The following is a 23948-nucleotide window of genomic DNA, read 5'->3' as shown; positions in this document are numbered from 1 at the left end:
AACACAGATGTAAAAATATTACATTAGATGTAAAACATTAACAAGTTGAATCCAGCAACATATAAAAAGATTATAATCATATCTAAGTGGTATTTACTCAAGAAATGGAATGTTGTTCCAACATTCAAAAATCATTCAATGTAGGGGTGTCTGGGTGGCTCGGTTGGTTAATCGTCCAACTTCGGCTCATGGTCTCACAGCTGGTGGGTTCAAGCCCGCATCAGGCTCTGTGCTGACAGCTCAGAGCCTGGAGCCTGCTTTGGATTCTGTGTCTCCCTCTCTCTTGGCCCCTTCCCCGTTTGTGATCTCTCTTTCTCTCTGTCTCAAAAATAAATAAACATTAAAAAAAAAACCAGGGGCACCTGGCTGTCTCAGTCTGTTAAGTGTCCAACTTTGGCTCAGGTCATGATCTCACAGCTTGTGGGTTCGAGCCCTGCATAGGGTTCTGTGCTGACAGCTCAGAGCCTGGAGCCTCCAGTTTCTGTGTCTCCCTCTCTCTCTGCCCCTCTCCTGCTTGTGCTCTGTCTCTCCAAAATAAGTAAACTTAAAAAAAAATTTTAAATAAATACATAATCAATCAAGGTAATTCACCAACTAGTAGGATAAAGAGAAAACCTTATATTGAACAGATAAAAAAAAAAGAATTTGACAAAATTCAACAACTACTCATGATAAAATTCTGAGCAAACCAGGAATAGAAAGGAACTTCCTCAATTAGATAAAGCATTTATGAAAAATCTTTGGCTACCATAATACTTGCATGAAATATTGAACACTTGCCCCCTACAATTGGAAATAAAGCAAGGATGCCTGCTCTCAACATTTCTATTCAATATTGTGCTATAAGTCTTTGCCATTGTGATAAAGCAAGAAAAAATATTAAATGTAAGTTTGGAAGAAAGAGATTGACTCTTTTTTCAGATCATATGACTGTTTACATGGAAAATCCCAAGAAATCTTCCAAACTTTAAAACTACAATATAAAGATAATCTATTATTGGTGAAAGGATAGATATACAGATCAAAGGAATGAAATGGAGTTCCAGATGAGGTGCATTGATTTTATCTTACTTTTTTACAAAGGAGCCAAGATAATTCAATGAAAAAAGTAGGTCTTTTCAACAAATGGTATATTGGATATTCGAATAGAGAAAAATAAACCTAGATACTTACCTCATACCATTCACAAAAAAACTAACTTGAGTGGATCACAGAACTAAATTTAAAAGCTAAAACTATAAAACTTTAAGAAGAAAACGTGAGAGAAAATTCTATAACCTGGGTAAGCAAAGCTTCTCAAACATAATACAAAAGACATAAAACAAAAAAATAATTTACCCTCATCAAAATTTAAAACTTTGTTCTTCAAAAGACACTGTTAAAAGGAATGGGTGAGCCACAGAACAGAAGAAAATGTCTGCTATAGATACATCTGATATAGGACTTGTACATAGATTTTTACAACACGATGATAATGAGACATCCAAACCAATTAAAAAGTGCAAACAATTTGAACACACTCCATAAGTGATAACATACAAATAGAAGCACATTAAAAAAACACTCAACGTGATTAGTCTTCAGGGAAATGCAAATTGAAGCCACAATGAGATAATGGTTCACCCCCATTAGAATGGATAATATTAAAGACTGACAATATTAAATGTTTGTGAGGCTATGGAACAACTGAAACTCCCATACACTGCTAGTGAACATGTAAAATGGTGCAAATACTTTGCTAAACAGTTTGTCAGTTCCTTAAAACATACATCCACTACAGAACCCAATCAATGTACTCACAAGTAGTACGGAAATAAAAGGGAAACAACGTATATTCATACAAGGACTTGCACACAAACATACACAGAACTCTTATTCACAGTAGCCAAAAATTGGAAACAGCTCAAAGATCCATCAACAGGTAAGTGGATAATAATGTGATATACCCATACAATGGAAAATACTACTCAACAATGGAAAGGAATGAACTACTGAATATACACAACAACATAAATCAATCTCAAACTCATTATGCTGAGTGAAAGAAGGCTGATACAAAAAGCCCACATTGAACAATTCCATACAATTCCAAATAGAATTAATCTATAGTGAGAGAAAGGAGATCAGTTGTTCTTTGGGGCCTGGGACAGAGGGAGGGGAATGAATGCAAAGGGACAAAAGGAATCTTTTGAGGGTGATGGAAATATTCTGGATCTTCCTGGTGATTTCAAGACTGTATACAATCATCAAAATTCACTGAATCATATACTCTAAATGGATGCAGTCTATATTAGTTAACTATACTTTAATAAAATTGATAAAAATAAAGCCAGACACATTATGTTTATCACTATAAAATTTTAAGGTGTTTAGATCAATGTGGATAATGGTCTTTTGTTTTTTATCCTGATTAAATTATCTTGAGGTACTTGATAAAAACCTTAAACGACAATGGGGGAAATGGAAATTATTCCATTTCCTTAACTGCATATAGTTGCTTATCTAAATTTAGATTACTTAATACCTTGGGGGATTCTGGGGATTTACAGTTTCTGTGTAAAATTTTCGTATTATTTTAGATGTAAAACAAACTCTACTGACATTATAAACAGAAAACAAAATCTTCCAATACAAAAATTGATTTAAGTTTCTTGTCTTGGTTTTCTAAAACCCCCCAAGTTTCATGATCTCACGATTCAGTTCATGAGATTGAGCCCCGTGTCCGGTTCTGTGCTGCCAGCACAGAGCCTGCTTGGGATTCTCTCCCTCTCTCTCTCTCTCTCTCTGCCCCTCCCTCTCTCTCTCTTTCTCTCTCAAAATATAAACAAATATTAAATAAATAAATAAACAAATAATGAAAAAATACCCCCCCCAGTAAACTTTTGAATAGGAGACTATTCAGTCATTATATAGACAAAAAGGAGAAAAAAGTTCAAAGTAAATTTGATCAAACACTCTAGGGAACACTTACAGTAGGACATTTCAAGAGAACAATAGATAAAATATTGATTAATTTATAAATGCATTATAGAATGAAAATGGATAGCATACTTCAGAGAAGAGGCAAAACTGAATCAGGCAGTTGAAATATATCTAAACTATAGATTAAATTTTCATTATTTATCCCTTTGCTCACCTAAATAGAATACAGAATATCATAACTACAAATATGAACATAAACTACTTCCAACTCATCATTTATTACACACACAGTAAATCTTCTTGATTGGTGGTAAAAATGAGTACGAATAAACTATTTGTGAACCCAAGAGTCATAGATTTTGAAGCACACAATGTAAGAGGCAAAGGATAATGCTTATGCTCTCAAAATTAAAAGGTCCTTTGGGGGTACATGTGTGGCTCAGCAGGTTAAGCATCTGACTCTTGATCTCAGCTCAGGTCTTGAACTCGGAGTCATGAGTTCAAGCCCTGCATTGTAGAAATAAATAAATAAATAAATAAAAATAAAAGTTCCTTTCCACAGAGCCACAAGGAGCATCGTGACAATTCAAACCTATTTAATTTTTAGTTGAATAAAAGTTGAGAGGCATCAGAGATCACTAACTGTGATTCACAATGCACCGAAATGCAGACAGCATGGCTAAGATCTTCCCAATACTTTAATCTTTGGTGGTAGAGAATAGGTGTTTGGGAGATGCATTTCATCTTAAACACCTTAATTACTAACTATCTTACTCAGGCTGCCGTTAACCTTAGGAAGGTATCCTTTAGGGCTTCGATGGAGATGTAGAATATGTCCTTCTTTTTAAGAGAAGAAGCCAAATGTAAAATCTTTTTCTCTATTATATGACATTTTCCAAATCAAAAGAGTAGGAATGAAAATACTAGGTCTGTTATTAACCTGCTGGGTGTCTATGTTATTTGTAGGTACTAAGTTGGGGACTTGAGACAATAAGGCTCAGTTGACAACTTGCAATTCGTTATTGGATCGGATGGACTATTTTAAATATTTTCCAAAATAGACCCAACTATGGCTAGAAATAGGAACCCAAGAGAATTATGTCTCAGATAATAATTCATGACCTACAACAATTACAGGAAATCCAGCAGAGAAGTTAAGACAATATTCTTGGGTGCCTGGGTTGCTCAGTCGGTTAAGCGCCAGACTCTAGATTTCTACTCAGGACATGATCTCACAGCTGGTGGGATCAAGCCTGGAGTAAGGCTCAGTGCTGACATCTTGGAACCTGCTTGGGATTCTCTCTCTCCCCCTCTCTCTCTGCCCCACCTCTTCTCTTTGTGCACATACACACACACTCTCTCTCTCTCTCTCCTCTCTCTCTCCTCTCTCTCTCTCAAAATAAATAAATAAACATTTTTTAAAGTTTATTTCTTTTCAGGGAAAGAGAGCTCGAGCACAGGAGCTGGGGAGGGGCAGAGAGAGAGGGGAGAGAATCTCAAGCAGGCTCTGCAATGTCAGTGCAGAGCCCAACTCAGGGCTCAAACTCAGGAGATCATGGCCTGAGCCAAAATCAAGAGTGGAGTGCTTAACCAACTAAGCCACCCAGGAGCCCCTAAAAAGACAACATTTTTAATCACAATCATCAATGGAAAGAATAAGACAATATTAGAAGCTGAGAGCACAAACGGATGTTTCTGGAGTGGAAACTATACAGAGTTTAGGAACTATACAGTGGAGTAGATGATTAAAAGAAATAGAGATAGTTCTAACATCTCACTTCACAACTATGAGGAAATAGGAAAATTAAGAGGAAATAAGCTACAGAGCTTCAACATACTTGTAAAAACCAAAAGGATTTTTAGGAGAAAACCCCAACATTTTCCCCTGGTAAACACTCAAGTTGCTCAGGTGTTCTAAGGCAAGATAACCTAATAATTATTATTAAAACGTGTAGGATGCAATTTATTATTATTTTAACTTCCTGACCCTCTTCTCATTATATAATGTCCCTATTTATATCTATTAGGTTTCTTGTCTTAAGGTCTACTATAAGTGATATTTGTATAGCAAATACTGTATACAGTTTCTTTTTGATAAGTATTTGCGTAGTATAATCTTTCCATCCTTTTACTTTCAACCTTTTTTAAAAATTTTTAAATGTTTATTATTTATTTTTGAGAGAGAGACAGAGAGAGACAGAGTGCAAGCAGGGGAGGTGCAGAGAGAGAGGGTGACACAGAATCTGAAGCAGGCTCCAGGCTCTGAGCTGTCAGCACAGGGCCCAACGTGGGGTTCGAACCCATAAACTGTGAGATCATGACCTAAGCCAAAGTCAGACACTTACCCAACTGAGCCACCCAGGCGCCCCTCAACCTTTCTTTATCCTTTTAATAAAGGTATGTCTCCGATAAATGACATATGGTTGTTTAATTTCTAACCAGTCTGACCATCTTCATTAATTGGAATGTTTAGCCTGTTTACATTTAATGTAACTACTGATATGCTTCAATTTACATCTGTCATTTTACCACTTTTTTTTTTAATGCCATCTGTTCTTATTTGTCTTTTTCCCCCTTTCTGGCCTTTTCATAGATTAATTAAGTATATTTTTATCCTATTATGACCCCATTAATAACTTACTGGTCTCATATTCTTTTAATATTTTAAATGGATTAACCTAGAAGATATAAATGCATCCTTGACTTCTGGAATGATATAATGGCCTTAGATTCTTTTAATTCTATTAAATTTCAATTCTATTAAATCCACTAATTCTATTTACCTTTCTCTAGATACAAGAACACATTATTGTTCTCATATACTTGAATTCGTTTTATATTTTAAATCCTACTATGCATTAGTTTTGTTATATTCAGTAAATATTTACCTCCATTGCTTCCTTCTTTGTTCCCTCCCTCCCTTCATTCCCTTCCTTCCTATATTTCTCATGCTTCTACTTAGAAATATTTTATGTATACCTAAAGAAATTACTATTTACCTCAGTGAAGATCTGCTTGGGATATATTTCCTCAGTTTGGGTTCACTTGAAAATATTTTCATTTACTTTCCTTTTTGAAGAATATTTTTTGCTGAGCATAAAATTCCAAGTTTGCAGATGTTTTCTTTAAGCCCTTTAAAGATGTCATTTCATTGTCTTCTGGCTTCCAATTTTTTTTTTTTTTTTGAGAGTTCAGTTGTCAGTCTTGCTATTGCTCATTTAAAGGTAATAAGTCTTAAAAATATAAAATAAAATAAAGGTAATAAGTCTCAGCGTAACTGGGTGGCTCATTCAGTTAAGTGTCCAACTTCAGCTCAGGTCATGATCTCTCAGATCATAGGTTTGAGCCCAGCATTGGGCTCTGTGCTGACATCTCAGAGCCAGGAGTTGGCTTTGGATTCTGTGTCTCCCTCTCTCTCTGCCCCTCCCCTGCTCACATTCTCTCTCTCTCTTTCTCTCAAAAATAAATAAACATTAAAAAAATAAAAAATAAAGGTAATAAGTCTTTTATTTTCTGGCTGTCAAAAAAAGATTATTAAAAATACTAATAAAATCAATACAGCTATGGCATACTTTATTTCAAAAAAAAGAAAGCAAAAATACAAAATGAGAAATGTAAAAAAAAAAAAACCATTATGGTTCCTACTACATTAAAATAATGAAAAATATAATGAATAACTTTAAGCCTATATATTACATTATAAATGCACAAATTTATTGAAAAAAACAATTTGCAAAACTATACAACTAGAAGTTTAAAATTTGTATAGTTTTAAACCTACTGCAGATACTGAATTTGTAATTAAAAACATTTTCATGAAAATAACTCTAATAAGGCTTAATTCTGAATTCTCCCAAATATTTATGGGAGAAAAAAATGATTTAAACAAACTTTCCAAAGAATTGAAAAAGAGGTAAAACTTCTCCACTTACTATAAGAGGCCAGCATAGCCTTGATACCAAACCCTGACAAAAAGATTAGAAGAATGGAAAATTACAAACCAATTTCTATCATAAACACAGATTTTTAAACTTCTAAGCAAAATACTGGGAAACGAAATCCAGTGATATAAAGAAGGATAATATATCACAACCAACCAGGGTTTATTCCAAGAATGTAATATTGGTTTATCATTAATAAATCAACCAATATAATTCATGATTTGAATAAAATAAAAGGATATCATATCACTTAAACAGAAAAATATATGATAAATTTAATACCCATTCATAATTTTTTAAAAAATCCCTTAGTTAAATTAGAAAGGGAAGGAAGCTTCCTTAACCTGACAAAAGACCTCTGGAACAAAATGTATCTCATATTAAATATAAAAAACTTTCTCTCTGAGACAGGATTAAGACAAGACTATTATCACTTCAATTCAGCAATGCCACCAAACCATAAAACAAGGAAACAATATGATTAGAAAGTTAAAACATAAATAAATAAAACTAAGAGTATTGGAAATGGCAAACAGTGTCTATAGAAAATATAAAATAATATAAAAATGTGACATTTAAAAATAAAATTTAGCAAGGACCCTGGATATAAACATAATACAAAAATTAGTTTTATATCTATATACCTACAACAAAAACAATTATAAAATGAAATTTTTTAAATGCCATTTAAAACTATATCAAAATATCAAATATTTAATGAAGTTGTACAAAAATATCTCTAAAAAAAATATCTCTATATACACACATAAACACGTATAAACAGTGAGAGAAAAAAATAAATAGAAAGATATATCATGTTAGTAGACCAGATGTTTATGTACATATTATCATTGTGTTAATAAATCCCTTATTTTTTACACAGTAAATAAAAATCCAAGTAAAAGTTTGTCAAAATGGGAATATGCCTTATAGTTTCTACAGATTCAATGTAACACCAATTAAAATATGAGCAGAGTTTTCTGGGGTAGAAATTAACACGATGATTCACAATTTACATAGAAATGCAAAGGGCCGAAAATAACTAAATTAATCAGGAGGCAAAAGAAAAAGCTAGAAAAACTTACACTATTGTATACCAGTGCGTATCAACACAGAATGGTATCGGCACAAGAATATAGGACTACACCACTAAAACAGAATGAAAGTCTAGAAATAGGTACAACTATACAGTCATTTGGTTTATGACAAAGGCGGCACTACAGAATAGCAAGAAAAGTATGGTCTTTTTATTAAGTGGTGCTGTGTATGTAGAAAATTCAGCTGGATTTTTACATGGAAAAAAATTAATCTCAGCTCCAACATTACACCATACACAAAAATACAACTTCAGATGGATTAAGATTCTAATGTGCATGTTAAAACAAGAAAGCTGCTGGAACTATGGCAACCACTAATCGAATATGGCTATTTAAACTGAAGCTCAAATTAAATTTAGTAACATTAAAAATTCAGTCCCACAGTTTCACTAGCCACATTTCAAGTGCTCAGTAGTCATATGTCCTATATATGCAGATATAGAAAATTTCCAACATACAGAGAGTCCCATTGGACAGCAATGTTCTAGAAGATAATATAGGAACATATCTTCATGACCTTGAAGTAGGCTACATTTTCATTAAAAGGGTAGAAAGAGTACCAAGTAGAAAAGAAAATGCATTAGATTTCGTTAGATCTCATTAAAATTAGGAGTTCCTGTTAATCAAAAGACATCATTAAGAAACATAGAGTAGCTCTATATACTCCTATGGAGCGATCGCAAGTTTATATATCTATCTGTATCTATATATAGATGTATATCTATCTATATTTATAGATATTTATAGATAGATATACATCTATATACATGTTTATTTTTGAGAGAGAAAGAAGGAGTGGGGAAGGGGCAGAGACAGAGGGAGAGACAGAATCCCAAGCAGTTTCTGCTCTGCACTATCATCTCGGAGCATCATGCAGGCTCAAAACCACAAGATCATGACATGAACAGAAGTCAAACACTTAACCGACTGAGCCACCCAGGCGCCCCACAAGTATATGTTTTTCAGTGAAAAAACCAAAGTGGAGAAGAGTATGTTTTCGTATGTTATAATTTATCCTAAAAAGATATACACACATATACATTTGCTTATATTTTTATATATATATTTAAAAAATATATACGTTTATATGTATAAATACATATAAATGTGTCTATATATATAATATATATACACTTATATATGCATTTAAAAAGGAATAATAAAAGGATAAATCATAAAATTTGATTACCTATAAGAAGAAAGACTTGGGGCACCTGGGTGGCTCAGTCGGTTGAGCGTCCGACTTCAGCTCAGGTCATGATCTCATGGCTTGTGGGTTCGAGCCCCGCGTTGGGCTCTGTGCTGACAGCTCTGGGCCTGGAACCTGCTTCGGATTCTGTCTCCTTCTCTCTCTGCCTCTCCCCCACTTGTGCTCTGTCTCTCTCTGTCTCTCAAAAATAAATAAACGTAAAAATGATTTTTTTTTTTTTAAAAGAAGAAAGACTAGAGTGGAGCAACAGGCATAGTAAATACTAGACTTCTCTAAATATACTTTCTTTTATGAATTTGTTTTAGAACCATTGTAACATTTCACATAACTATAAAAGAAAATTAAATTTTAAAAAACAAGCCTGAGTTTTTAAAAGTTTTTTTTTTTAATTCTAGTTAGTTAACATACAGTGTAATATTACTTTCAGGCCTAAATTTGAAAGTAACTCAAAACAAATGAACCTAACTCTGTATGTGTTTGGCAGCTTACCTACACAGAGATGAACTACTCCAAGATATTTTAAATGTTTATTTATTTTGAGAGAGAAAATGCATGCGAGGGAGGGGCAGAAAGAGAGAGAGAGAGAGAAAATCTCAGAGAGAGAGCGAATCTCATGCTGTCAGCACAGAGCCAGACTCGGAACTTGATCTCACAAATGGTGAGATCATGACCTGAGCTGAAATAAAGAGCTGGATGTTTAACCAAATGAGCCACTCAGGCACCTGCTAAGATACTTTTTTTTTTTTTAAGTTTATTTTTTATTTATTTTTGAGAGAGAGAGAGAGTAAGAGGGAGAGGGAACGCATGGGAGAGGGAGACAGAATCCCGAGCATGTTCTGCACTGTCAACACAGAGCACAATGTGGGGCTCAATCCTATGACCCTGGGATCATGACCTGAGCCAAAACCAAGAGTCCCACACCTGACAAACTGAGCCACCCAAGTGCCCCCCCATCCCAAAACTTTAAAACACAATAATTTATATGTGCCTAGTGGGATATACCCTCCAAGTGAAAATGATGACAAAAATATTAAACTGATACTGTAATCATATTGTTGGTTTAGTGCTGGTATTGTTTTCTAAGTCTGTTTTTTGAGTAGTGTGGGGTAACAAATGAGTAATTATGTTGATATAAATGAAAACTGGGATTTTTATTGTGGAAGAAAGGAGACACAAGTGTAAAATTGATGGAAGTAAGTAAAAGCCTTAGAGTGATGAATTTGAATTAGACAGATTAGTATAAACTTGTGATGCCTTGGGGCACCTGGGTGGCTCAGTTGATTAAGCGTCCAGCTTCGGCTCTGGTCATGATCTCCCAGTTTGTGGGTTTGTGAGTTCGAGCCCCGCGTCAGGCTCTGTGCTGACAGCTCGGAGCCTGGAGCCTGCTTCAGATTCTGTGTGTGTCTCTCTCTCTGACCCTCCCCCATTCATGCTCTGTCTCTCTCTGTCTCAAAAATAAATAAAATATTTTTTAAAAAATTAAAAAAAAAACTTGTTATGCCTTTTATATTTTAAAAAAAATGGACATCCCTTAGCTCAGTAACTAGAAGTACCTAAAACACTGACTCAACACTGTAGCAATAAGCACACCTGTTGTCAAGATTCTATCTCTAAATATCACCACACACAAAAAATACTGAAGGATCCTTGACAAATGCTTAATTCCAAGTCTGAGACAAGAAGTTTACAAGATGAACCTGGATATCTGTAATACCAAACAGCAGACATTCTCTTCAAAATGAATGAATAAGCCATCCAGTTTTCCCAACAGCATTTGTTGAAGAGACTTATCTTTTTCCCATTGTATATTCCTGCCTCCTTTGTCATAGATTAATTTATCATATAAGCATGGGCTTATTTCTGAGCTCTCCATTCTGTTCCATTAATCTGTGTGTCTATTTTTGTGCCAGTACTACATACTGTTTTGATTGCTACAGCTTTGTAGTATATCTTACAATCCGGGATTGGGACACTAGCAGCTTTGTTCTTCTTTCTTGATGAGTCTGGCTAAAGGTTTATCAATTTCGTCTATCTTTTCAAAGGACCAGCTCCTGGTTTCATTGATTTTTTTTTCTACAATAAAGATTGAAACTGAACCACTTTCTTAACCATACACAAAAATAAACTCAAAATGAATTAAAGACCTAAATGTGAGACCTGAAAGCATAAAATTCCTATAAGAAAACATAGGCAGTAATCGCTTTGACATCAGCTCTACATTTTTTTAGATGTATCGCCTCAGGCAAGGAAAAAAAAGCAAAAAGAAACTACTGGGACTATACCAAAACAAAAAGCTTTTGCACAGCAAAGGAAACCATCAATAAAATGACAAGGCAACCTACTAAACGGGAGAAGACAGCTGCAAATGACATAGTCAATAAGGGGTTAATATCCAAAATACATAAACAACTCATACAACTCAACACCCCACAATAATAATTTGATTTAAAATGGGCAGAGGTGGAGTGCCTGGCTGGCTCAGTCAGGGGAGCATACAATTCTTGATCTTGGGGTTGTGAGTTCAAGTCCCACGTTGGGTGTAAAAATAAATAAACTTAAAATAAAAATAAAGTAAATAAATAAACCTACATAAGTAAATAAATAAACAAATAAATAAAAATGGGCAGAGGACCTTAACAGACATTTTCCCAAAGACATACAAATGACCAACAGACACATGAAAAAGATGTTCAACATCACTGATCATCAGGGAAATTACAAATCAAAATTACAATGAGATATCACCTTATACCTGTCAGAATAGATAGAATTACAAGACAAGAAATAACAAGTGTTAGTAAGGATGTGGAGAGAAAAGAATCCATGTGCACTGCTACTGGGAATGAAAATAGGTGCAGCCACTATGGAAAACAGTATGGAAGGTTCTCAAAAAATTAAAAATATAAATATCATATGGGGCACCTAGGTGGCTCAGTTAGTTAAGCTTCGACTTCTGCTCAGGTCATAATCTTGCATCCGGCTCTGTGTTAACAGCTCAGAGCCTGGAGCTTGCTTTAGATTGTGTGTCTCCATCTCTCTCTGCCCCTCCCACTCATGTGCTCTCTCTCTCTCTCTCTCTCAAAAATAAATAAACATTAAAAATTTTATAAATAAATAAATAAATAAATAAATAAATAAATAAATATTGTACGATCCAGTAATTCTACTGCTGGGAACTTACCCCAAGAAAATGAAAGCACTGCGGCACTTGGGCTCATCAGTTAAGCATCTGGCTCTTGATTTAGGCTAAGGTGATAGTCGTGATATTAAGCCCTGTGTTGGGCTCCATGCTGATAGTGTGGAGCCTTCTTGATATTGTCTCTCTCCCTCTCTCTTTGCCCTTCCCCTGCTTGCATGCACGTGCTCTCTCTCAAAATAAATAAACTTAAAAAAAAAAAAGAAAATGAAAACACTAATTCAAAAAGATATATGCAACCCTATGTTTATTGCAGCATTATTTACAATTCTTTACAATAGCCAGGATATGGAAGCAACCCAAATAACCATATATAGATAAACAGATAAAGATGTCATATATACTCAGCCATAAAAAAGAATGACATCTTGCCATTTGCAACAGCATGGATGGACCTGGAGGTATAATGCTAAGTGAAATAAGTAAGAGAAAGACAAATAACATATGATTTCACTCATATGTGGAATTTAAGAAACAAAAGAGATGAACAAAGGGAAAAAGAGACAAACAAAAAACCAGACTCTTAAAGAAAACAAACTGGTGGTTTCCAGAGGGGAAGTGGATGGAGAGATGGGTGAAATAGATAATGAGGATTAAGAGGTGTATATTTCCAGTAAGAAAATAAATAAGTCATGGAGATGAAAAGTATAGCATAGGGAATATAGTCATTAAGATGGTAGCAACATTGGTGACAGATGGGGACTACACTTATCATGATGAGCACTGAGTAATATATAGAATTGTGGACTCATTATGTTATATACCTGAAATTAACATAATACTGTATGTTAATTGTACTTCTATAAAAAAATGTTTTTAAAGATCATAAGAGGACATTATAAACAACTTCATACCAAAATTTGAAAGCTTAGATGACATTAACATATTTTTGGAAAAGACAGTTCATAAAAAAAAAGCAAGAAGAATAAAAATATAAATAATTCTATTACTAATGGAAAAATTTAATTTCATGACTTAAAACTTCCCCACAAAGAAAACTAAGGCACGGAGAATATCGCTAGTGAATTCTACTAAATATTTAAGAAAGAAATATCACCGATCTTAATAAACATGTTCAGAGAATATAAAAGAGGAGAGAGAAAAAATACTTTGAACCTGTTTAATTGGGCCAGCATAACCTTGACATCAAATCCTTATAAGAAAGGAAAATGACAAGCCTATCTTGAGTGGTAAGTATAGATGCAAAACCCCATTATGAAGATGTCTTAACTGGTTGTTTTTATTTTGTATGAACATCATTTTGAGACTAAACAAAACAGCTGTAATCTTTGCTTAAAGATTCTAAAGAATAAGCATAATGTGCATGAATTCAGAGAATACATTTCTGAGGGTGTGCCATTACACTTCTGCTATGAAAACAGTATATATGTAGATGGCAACCAGATGGTTCTAGAACAGCCAAGATTTGGGGATGTGACAGAAAAGTTTTTTTCTCTTTCTCTGAAGCACAGGAGAGAGAATATGTGATTGCATATTCATTCCCAGATTGAAAGACAAGTTCCAGATGAATATATAATGACCTTCTGTGTTTATAGCTTGAGAAGGAAATTGTTATCCTAATTCTCTTCTTTTTCATAAACGCAGAATAAAAGAGACATGTACCTTATTTATATCCTAAACCATTCTCATCTTGTCAGTTAAAATTGGGAAAAAAGTAAGTAACTACTTTTATGATTTAGTTGTTGTTTTTAAGAATAATCTTTACCAATAAACTCCATACTTCCCTTAATACTTCAGGGGCGCCTGGGTGGCGCAGTCGGTTAAGCGTCCGACTTCAGCCAGGTCACGATCTCGCGGTCCGTGAGTTCGAGCCCCGCGTCAGGCTCTGGGCTGATGGCTCGGAGCCTGGAGCCTGTTTCCGACTCTGTGTCTCCCTCTCTCTCTGCCCCTCCCCCGTTCATGCTCTGTCTCTCTCTGTCCCAAAAATAAAAAAATAAAAAAAATAAAAAAAATAAAATACTTCAGTCAGAACCCTAGGCTGTGATCCACATTCACTTGACATTCTTCCAAATGTTAATTATTTCTGATATTCCTATTATCCCCATTTGATAAATGTAAAAGTCTCTTTAAGACTTAATCCATCTTCACTCCAACCCAGCAAAATATATTTAGTCTCTGGAATATAATTGTTTCCCTCTAACTGTAAATATTTAAGGCAACACACATTAATAGATCTTAACATTATCAACCATGTTGTTAAAATTTCCCCATTGATACATTTCCCAGGCATTGCTTTTTCCTACTGTTTCCTCAAGTTATTAAGCTCTTTTCCTTCCCTTTTACTAGTTTGAGGTTTCTCTATTATATAATAAATTCTATTGTACTGTCTACATAGTTTTTTTTTAATCCAAATGTATTTCATATGCTCTGCAAGCTTCCTTAGTTACAGCACTCTAAAGATTTTCTAAGTCAATTATCAGTTTAAAAGTCAAAATAGATATGAGGAAATATCTAATCAACCTATGGGAAAGTCTGCTAATGGCATATATTTTAATAAATAAAAACACCTAGAATGTCAAAAACATTCTACCACTCTGTAAACAAATGACACTGCACAGGAGAAATATTGTATACCCTACATATATATCCTGGCAAAGGACAAACTGCTTCAGTTACAGAAGAACAATACACTAACATAACACTGATACATTCACTATAATTTTCATGTGGAATATTTAATAAAGTCAGTTGTTCACTGTTGTAAATTTTTTGCTACATTAATATTTATTATCTAAAAAAATTGCCAATACAATGAATTTTAAATGATAGGCAGAAATGTACATCTCTGAGGTAACATGTTGGATACCAACCTAAAAAAAATTAAAGGGCCCATCACAAATCTTACAAAAAACTAACATGAGACACATGTTGTCTGCTTGTTGCATAGTACATCAATTTTGTTTATATCTATAAAGTATTATTAATACGAGAAATAAAGATAAAAATGTTTTCCTGAATTTCCTAAACTGACAGATTTTAGTATTGTAAAATATGTTAATACACACTGTAAACTAAAACAAGACAGAAGGACTCAGTATTTAGAGAGTATAATGCTAAGCTAAATAAGTCAGTAAAGACAGATACGAAATAATTTCACGCACATGTGGAATTTAAGAAACAAAACAAATGAGCAAAGGAAAAACACAGAGACAGAGAGGGAGAGAGAAACCAAGAAACAGACTTTCAACTATAGAGCACAAACTGATGATTACCAGAGGGAGGTGCGTGGGGGGATGGTCAAATAGGTGATGGGGATTAAGGAGTGCACTTGTCATCATGAGTAATGGATGATGTATGGAATTGTTAAATCATTATATTGTACACTTGAAACTAATATAACACTGTGTTAACTACACTGGAATTAAAATAAAAACTTAAGTAAAAAAGAAGGGCTTAGTATTTGAAAAAAATATAAATATATATACATCGAGATTCCTTTTTTTTTTTAACGTTTATTTATTTTTGAGACAGAGAGAGACAGAGCATGAATGGGGGAGGGGCAGAGAGAGAGGGAGACACAGAATCGGTAGCAGGCTCCAGGCTCTGAGCCATCAGCCCAGAGCCCGACGCGGGGCTCGAACTCATGGACCGCGAGATCGTGACCTGAGCTGAAGTCGGACACTTAACTGACTGAGCCACCCAGGCGCCCCAAGATTCCTTTTTTTAATAAAAAAAATTTTTTTAACATTTATTCATTTTTGAGAAACAGAGTGTGAACACGAGAGGGGCAGAGAGAGAGGGAGACACAGAATTCAAAGCAGGCTCCAGGCTCTGAGCTGTCACCACAGAACCCGAAGGGGGGCTCCAACCCACAAACCGTGAGATCATGACCTGAGCTGAAGTTAGACGCAACTGATTGAAACGCCCAAGCGCCCCTAAACGAGATTCTTTATGACTCAGGCACACAGTTAAAATTATTATGAAATTGTACTCTTTTCAAAGGATTTTTGTTTTATAAAATCAAGCAGTAAATATTTTATTTCTAGAATTCTGTAGTTGGTATTACGGCATTCAGTGAACACTATGACAAGGATTCTGTTCTAAAGAATCAAGATTGGATCAATATGCAATTGGATAGGAAGAAGTCAATAATAAAATGCCTGGATGAATTACAAATACTCCAGCTTTCTAGAAGTTATTTTATTCATGTTCTTATACATCATACTTTCTTTATATATAAGGAAGTATCTAGTACACAAAAATTATTAGCAGGCAATGGACAACCTATAACTTGAAATATCAACATTGATGGAAAAAGATTGTGCAGGTACACAAATGGGATGGCACAGTATTCCTGCATGTATGAACAGTCTATCTTTGTTACTGTCACTCATATAAGTTTAAAAATTCAGTGGCAAGGGATATTTTCCTCTGTTACTAGCTATATTTCTCCTTTTAAATAATTTTCCAACTTCCAGATCCATTTCTTTCAAGTCTGCTCAAAATGTGTTTCTCAAACAATACCTGACTGCCAAACTTTCAGATTCCCAAACTTCAGTATTCTCATCTCTATTTGTTATAGAAAGCAGTGAAATAAAATGATGCATTTTCTTGATAGGAAGAGAGTTTATACATTGTTTTGATACCTGAAATATTAACATTACAATGCACCAATTTTCTGTCTTAAAATTAACTACATTTTAATTTGTATTTGCTGCAACTTTCACAGTATAAACATGTGTGTCCCTACTAATCACTTTGTCATCTATAGGAACTGTGATCATATTTAGTGTCAGACACAGTATTGAGGTTTTTCTAAGACCAGAAAATCCCACTGTTAATGTTGTTTCACTACTATATATGAGAAAGAAAATAATCATTGAAATAATATATTTGAAAGAGATCTTTAAACTGCTAAATATATATACACATAAAATGGAAAAGTAAGTTAAATCTTTGTTCTCGATGTTGAACTCTTCCATCTACATTAACACCCAATTCATCCATTCACAACTGTATTTATTCTTTCATTCAGCAAGCACTTACTAATCATATCTTATATACTGGATTCTATTATGCCATGTGAAACATAAAATATGCAAAATTATAATGCATATAAATCTATTTTATTTTCAGTTAACATCATCATTTGAAGGAGAATAACTAACTTATAACTTACTTTTCCCCTATTACCTAGAATCATAAAACAAGGAATCTTCCATTCCCTTCCCTAATTTCTGCATACCTCCTTCCCTTTTATCAATGATCTCTATGAAAAATCAGAAAGTAATACTGTAAAATTGCTGAAGACTGTCCTCACTCTATTTGATAAGTTTTTGAAATGCAAAGGGCCACTATGGATAAATTTAAGTATTTGAATAATTTAACTTTTATTAGATGCATTACTTTCAAATATAGCATTTACTTATTTTAAAGTATATTGGCTTCTAAAATAATAAGAAAATTAAATCCAAGTTGAATGGACTTTGAATGGCAAGTGCACCTTGAACACACAAATGTTTCAATTACTCCTCTTTCAAACAATAAGTAATAAATGGAATTGTTGAATCACTATATTGTACATCTGAAATGAATATGACACTGTATATTAATTACACTGGAATTCAAATTTTAAAAACAATTACTACTCTTTCTTCTTTGTGAAATATATCAAAACGTAAAATAGGGGCGCCTGGGTGGCTCAGTCGGTTAAGTGTCCGACTTCGGCTCAGGTCATGATCTCACGGTCAGTGAGTTCAAGCCCCGCGTTGGGCTCTGTGCTGACAGCTCAGAGCCTGTAGCCCGCTTCAGATTCTGTGTCTCCCTCTCTGACCCTCCCCCGTTCATGCTCTGTCTCTCTCTGTCTCAAAAGTAAATAAACATTAAAAAAAAAATTTAAAAAAAATAAATAAAATAAAATGTAAAATAAAAGGTTGTCAAGTCCTATACCCAATGGTTTTATTTTCTATCAGTACAAACAGGTATTCTGAGACATGCTTATAATTTCCATATACTTAGAAACACTGTGTGGAGCTATCATTAGCTATGTTTCAGAGTGCCATTCTCAAAAAAGACTACTATGCAAAAATGGCATTTATTTAAAAAGTATGACCTAGAAAATATGTTGCCATTTTATTAAATGGTGTATCATTCAGGATCTAATTCAAATGCCATCTCTACCACAATTCCTCTTCTGATTTCCTCCTCCTCCCTTCCCAGATGTTCTCTCACAGTCTCTCTCTCCCTTTGAACATCCATTGCAATTTATTTTTACATTTTTTAGGTTATCATTGTCAAATCATGTATTGTAATGGTTTGGGCAAATGCCTCATCTTCCATGATACTATGCTTATGTAATGTAAAGACTCTTGCATATTTTTCATTCCCATTTTTGGTATCAGAATGCCTTACCCATATCTGGGACACCTGGGTGGCTCAGTCCATTAAGGGTCTGACTCTTGATCTTGGCTCAAGTCACGATCTCATGGTTTGTGAGATTGAGCCTCACGTCAGGCTCTCTGCAGACAGTACCAAGCTTGCTTGGGATTCTCTCTCTCCCTCTGCCTCTCTCTCTCAAAATAAATAAATAAACTTTTTTAAAAAATGCCTTACACATCTGTTGCTCAAAATGTTTTTTTTTGAATGAAGGGGTTTATGCTTTAAATAATTCCTTGAATAAATTCATAAAAGGAATTAAAGACATCCCCAGTCATTTATTTCCTGTACCAGAAACTTTGGTGCCTTATTTCTAATTTTAGTCCTGTATACTAGATTACTTTTATTGTTCTTTAATAGGCTTAAATTTCTTACCCTTGTTTCTCAGAAATAAACTATAAACTCCTTGAGGCCAAGGACAGTCTTTTAATACTTTTATACTCCCAGAATTCTTAGCATGGGGGTGCTAAGCAGGAGTGTTCAATTCAATGGATTAAATGTTGCTAAAGGCTCATCTAAGAAGCATTTCAGAACATAGCTAACAGCCATCTCCTGGGCAAGGGAATCAAATCCCTCAAGATTTGCTTACCATGGCATTGACATTTACGTGATCCCCTTTCCTATTCCGAATGTGAATGCAGGATATTGGCAAATTCAGTCCTATCCCAGTAGCCAGATTTCTCAGGTCAGCAGCACTGTATTCCCCATGCAACAGCAAACTGTTATTATCAGAACCAAGTCCTAGAGAGGCCTGATAGAGATAGGTCTGAGAAAGTCTCTCAACTGTAGTGACATCTATCGTGGCTGATGTCATACAAGGATTTGAAGCCATCTTCCTCCCTTGCCTCAGCTCTTCTGAAGAGCGACAGCAGCTTTGAGAACAACAAGCTGGGCTCTGGTTCACCTTGATGCACACAAAGAAAAGTAAGCACCCCAGAAATAAAAAGGAAATAGAGGCCAGGGCAATTACTAAATATAGGTTCTGGGTGGAAAGGTGGCCTCCTCTTTCCCAGGTATCTTCAAAGTCTGGAAGGACCTGAGGGGCAAAGTTGCTCAACAGTATACCTAATGTGACAGAAGAGGAAAGTGAGGGGTCTCCATGGTCTCGAACCACTACCACCACCCTCTGTTTAACTGCATCAGTGGGAAGAATGAAGCGGGCAGTACGAAGTTCTCCCATATTGGCTGAAATTCTGAAGAGGCTAGAGTCAGAAGCCTGAAAAATATGGTAGGAAAGCCAAGCATTAGAGCCACTGTCTGCATCCTCTGCTACCACTTTTGTGACCAAGTGTCCAGTTCTGGCAGAGCGAGGCACAATTTCCACTGGAACAGAGCCATTTCTGGGCAAGGGAAACAGGATGACTGGAGCATTGTCGTTCCTATCTACCACAAATAAGTTCACAGTCACTGCTGCACTTCTGGGAGGAATGCCACCATCCCGGGCTTCCACTTGGAAGTGAAACCCCCTGAGTTCCTCAAAGTCAAAGGAAATTTTGGCAGTGATAGCCCCACTGGATGATTCTACTGCCACCAAGCTAGAGGCTGTCTGCCTTTCAGAGATAATATCCAACAGCTCATAGAAGACAAGGCCATTTTTCCCCAGGTCCGGATCCTGGGCAAAAACACGGCCTAAAGAGGCCCCAGGATCATTGTTTTCAGCCACAAAAAGTTCCTGTTGTGGTTGAGCAAAATTTGGTGAATTGTCGTTCACATCAGCAACAGACACAGTCACTGTCCTGCGGGTGCTCAGTGGGGGTGAGCCACCATCTGAGGCAGTAATCAGGACATGGTATTCGCTGACCTGCTCCCGGTCCAGCGGCCCATCAGTCAGCAAGCTGTAGTAGTTGTCAAAAGAAGCCTTCAGCTTAAAAGGGCCTCCACTGGACATGCTACAAAAGACCTTACCATTGGGACCGAGGTCCTCGTCCCTTAGACTGAAGAGAGCAATCACTGTGCCAGGGGCTGCATCCTCAGAAACTGAACTGGATAGAGTCAGGAGGTTCACCTCAGGGGCATGATCATTCACATCAGTCACTTCCACCAGCAGTTTGACAGTACTAGCTAGACCGAAGGTACCCTCATCCCTCGCCTCAATGTATGCTTCCAACAACGTTTCAGGTAGACCGAGTGAAGCAGCTACCCGCACTTCCCCATTTCTAGGGTGCACGTGAAAGTAGTGTCTTAGCTCCACCAGCGTGCTATTGCTTAAGGAGTACCGGATTTCCCCATTGGAGCCTTCATCTGGGTCCGAGGCCTGAACTCGTAATAACAAAGTCCCGTTCGGGGCAGTCTCTGGTACCTTGGCACGGTATACTGTGCGCTCAAATACAGGCGCATTGTCGTTTGTGTCCACCACTATGATGGTAACTTGTGCGTCTCCGGAGCGCGCGGGCTGCCCTCCATCCTTAGCGGTGAGCAGTAGCTGGTGGGTGGCACGCTGCTCCCGATCCAGCGCTTTCTCTAATACCAACTCCGGGTATTCACTGCCGTCGACTCGCGCCCCCATGATCAAGCGAAAGTGCTGGCTGGGGCTCAGGGTGTAGGTCAGGACACCGTTGCTTCCCTCGTCCGCATCTAGGGCATTAGGAAGAGTAAAGCGGGCTCCAGGCAACAGGAACTCGGGGATGTGCAGCTGCACGTCGCCGGCAGGGAAGACAGGAGAGTTGTCGTTGATGTCCACGACGTGAACTCGCATCTTGTGTAGCTCCAGCGGGTCCTCGAGCACCAGCTCATAGGTCAAGACGCAGGCAGCTTTAGTCCCGCACAGCCGTTCGCGGTCCGCCGGCTCTCGGACCACCAAGCTACCGCTGGCCAGATCCACCCCGAAGTAGGGCTCGCGGAGGCTGGAAAGTAAGCGAAAGTTCCGCAAGCGTAGAGCGGCCGCTGACAGCCCCAAGTCCGCGGAAACATTACCTACAGCTACGCTCCGCACGGTCTCCTCCAACACTGAGTATTCCAGCTGTCTGGCGGCAGAGCAGCAGGAGACCCACAGACATAGAACCGCCACCCTCCAGCCCACCATCCTCCTCCCTCTTGGCGTCCCCGCTCCACCAGCAGTGACCCAGAACCATGCTCCGGACTCCCGGAGAGCACGAACTGTGATAAAGAGCAAGAGCCGGCCGCCCGCCGAAACGGACTCGAGGTGCACAGACCGCCGACGTTCTGCCTCTTGAATATACTGGAATTGCCCCGGGCTGACGGGCTGGAAGCTAAACTCTCGGGACTGGAGGCTTGGCAGCCGTCTGGGAAAGCGGAGCTGGTCGGTGCAGAGGAGCGCAGCGCCGCCTAGGGGTGCAGAGACGAGGTAAACTACTCAGGCTAGGGAGGGGCCATCTCCATTCCCTTCGAGCTGGGCTCTCTCCACAAAGTCCCGGCAGCCGGCGGGGGGCGGGGAACAGCGAGGAAGATGCCGTGAGAAATTAACACATCTTCCTTTGAACCCTGTTTCTAAGGACAACGCCCTAAGAAGGCCTCCGTCTTAACTTCCACAACCTCTGACTGAAGACTGCTCGTAATTGAGGCTGAGCTCGTTTGGGCTTCTCTCTCCACTGTTTCACAGGGGAGCGTCCAGTTCCGGGCGCTCGGACCCACGGAACCCCTCCAGTGCCGGCGAAGAGATCGGAACTCCCAGAGAAATCGCTGGGCGGAGGCGGCGAGAGGTGGAATCGCGACCCTGAATGACCACGCCTTCGAAGCTTAAGGAAACCGGAAGCCCCAAGCTAAGGGCTGAAGCATTACATTCTAGATTCCTAGCTTCTCCACTGAGGGTTAAAGTCTCTGTGCACCTTCTTATATATGGGAAGCCAAGATTTCAACAGAGGCGACCAGTGAGGAACAAATTTGGTAATAGGGTCTTCCCCAAGCTTCCCTCCCACCCCCCATCCCCGGCTCTAGCTTTTCGGGACACCCAGGTGGGCGAGCGCAAGGCTTATGGTTCGTTCCGCTTTTTTGTGGGTCAGCAATTTCCCTTTCCTCAGGAGCCCCTACTTGCTTTACAAGCGGCCCTTGACGCTCTGGATGAGACAGGTTAGAAACCAGTCAGTACAAGCCCCTGAAACTCAGAAAAACTGACACTCCTCCCCAATGGGACGTGTGAAGTGGAAGTGGAAGAAAGTTACTGAGATACTCTCCAGAGTGTAACCAGAAAACTACTGTGTAAACTTATTCTCTGTAAATATTTAGAAAACAGCATTGAGGCAGGGTAGGAACTAACTGCCCATATGTTGTCCAACTTCGTTTTTAAGCCGGTATTCTGAAGGGAAATTGGGACATTGGTCTGTCCTTGTAAAAACACCTCCGAGCTACAAGAAGTTATCTCCAAATTTGGCCTTGCGCCCAACAACCCGCAGCTTTCCCTGAGGGGGAGGCGAACTGAAAAAGAGTGACTTCAATGACTATTAAACACTAAATTCCTTAAATTTCTTTTAATGTAATTGCAACGTCGAAAGCCCCAGGAACCAAAATTTGAAAGACAAAAGCTAGATACTGATCGAGAATTGAAGCTTTCAGGGCACTGTATTTTCTGTTCAGAAAACTGCCTACAAGTGTTGATAATCACTGAAGCTGAAGGCTGGATACATGGGAGCTAATTACACAATTCTCTTTACTGTATGTTTGAATACACTGTTATAATAGTTTTTAAAATTGATGATTAAAATGGGGGTGGGGGAGGTAAGCTGTTCCAGCATTCTGGTTTTAAGACTGAAAGTGGGATTGGTAAATTCATTATGCCACTAAGAACCAATCACCTCCCCAGAACAATACAAACCCAGCCCTTATCTCTTCCAGGAAAGCAGAGTAAGCGCAACATAAGGCAATTTAAATAGTAAATGCCCTTGACTAATTTGTCTTTCTGAGATAAGGAACCAAGAAAATCATTGACACCAACAAGTCTTGGATAAAATTAAAGCAGGAAATATGTCAGCCCAGTGAAATGTTTAGGTAGAGACATAAATATAGCCATCACTGGGGATCTTCATTAAGATGTGAAATAACCCATAAAAATTAAATTTATTCACCAAATTTCAGAACCAAAACTAATTATCTACTTCAAATGCCAGAGATTAAAATTTGCATTTCCTCGCTTTCATTTAATGCTGCTAACTGCTTTGGGGTGAAAGATTATACTTTTCACTTTTCCACTAGCAGCTGATGAAATACATCTGGAGAGATATACTCAACTTTTG

At 37.3% G+C, this 23948-nt stretch overlaps 1 protein-coding gene and 1 long non-coding RNA gene across 6 annotated transcripts in view; one reads left to right on the top strand and one right to left on the bottom strand.

Annotated features, from left to right (window-relative positions):
• LOC122218963 (protocadherin alpha-C2) overlaps positions 1-23948 on the bottom strand; it is a 128583-nt gene that overhangs the window by 67751 nt on the left and 36884 nt on the right. For 2 of the 5 annotated variants that reach the window (XM_042937248.1, XM_042937254.1), the window contains exon 1: positions 19352-21784. The exons of 2 other annotated variants lie outside the window; for them this stretch is intronic. In XM_042937248.1, coding sequence (XP_042793182.1) covers positions 19352-21784 — 2433 coding nt within the window. Of the gene's footprint in view, positions 1-5967; positions 6156-19351; positions 21785-23948 lie in introns of those variants that run through there. One more of the 5 variants, XM_042937261.1, reaches the window with a different exon arrangement.
• LOC122219171 lies at positions 21130-23180 on the top strand. The gene is made up of 2 exons (XR_006202285.1): positions 21130-22066; positions 22215-23180. It is a non-coding gene; the product is annotated as an uncharacterized LOC122219171 (long non-coding RNA).

The sequence above is a fragment of the Panthera leo genome, chromosome A1, assembly GCF_018350215.1.
Source record: "Panthera leo isolate Ple1 chromosome A1, P.leo_Ple1_pat1.1, whole genome shotgun sequence".
NCBI lineage: Eukaryota > Metazoa > Chordata > Mammalia > Carnivora > Felidae > Panthera > Panthera leo.
The sequence above is the reverse complement of the archived record's forward strand: the minus strand, read 5'-3'. Positions and strand labels throughout refer to the sequence as shown.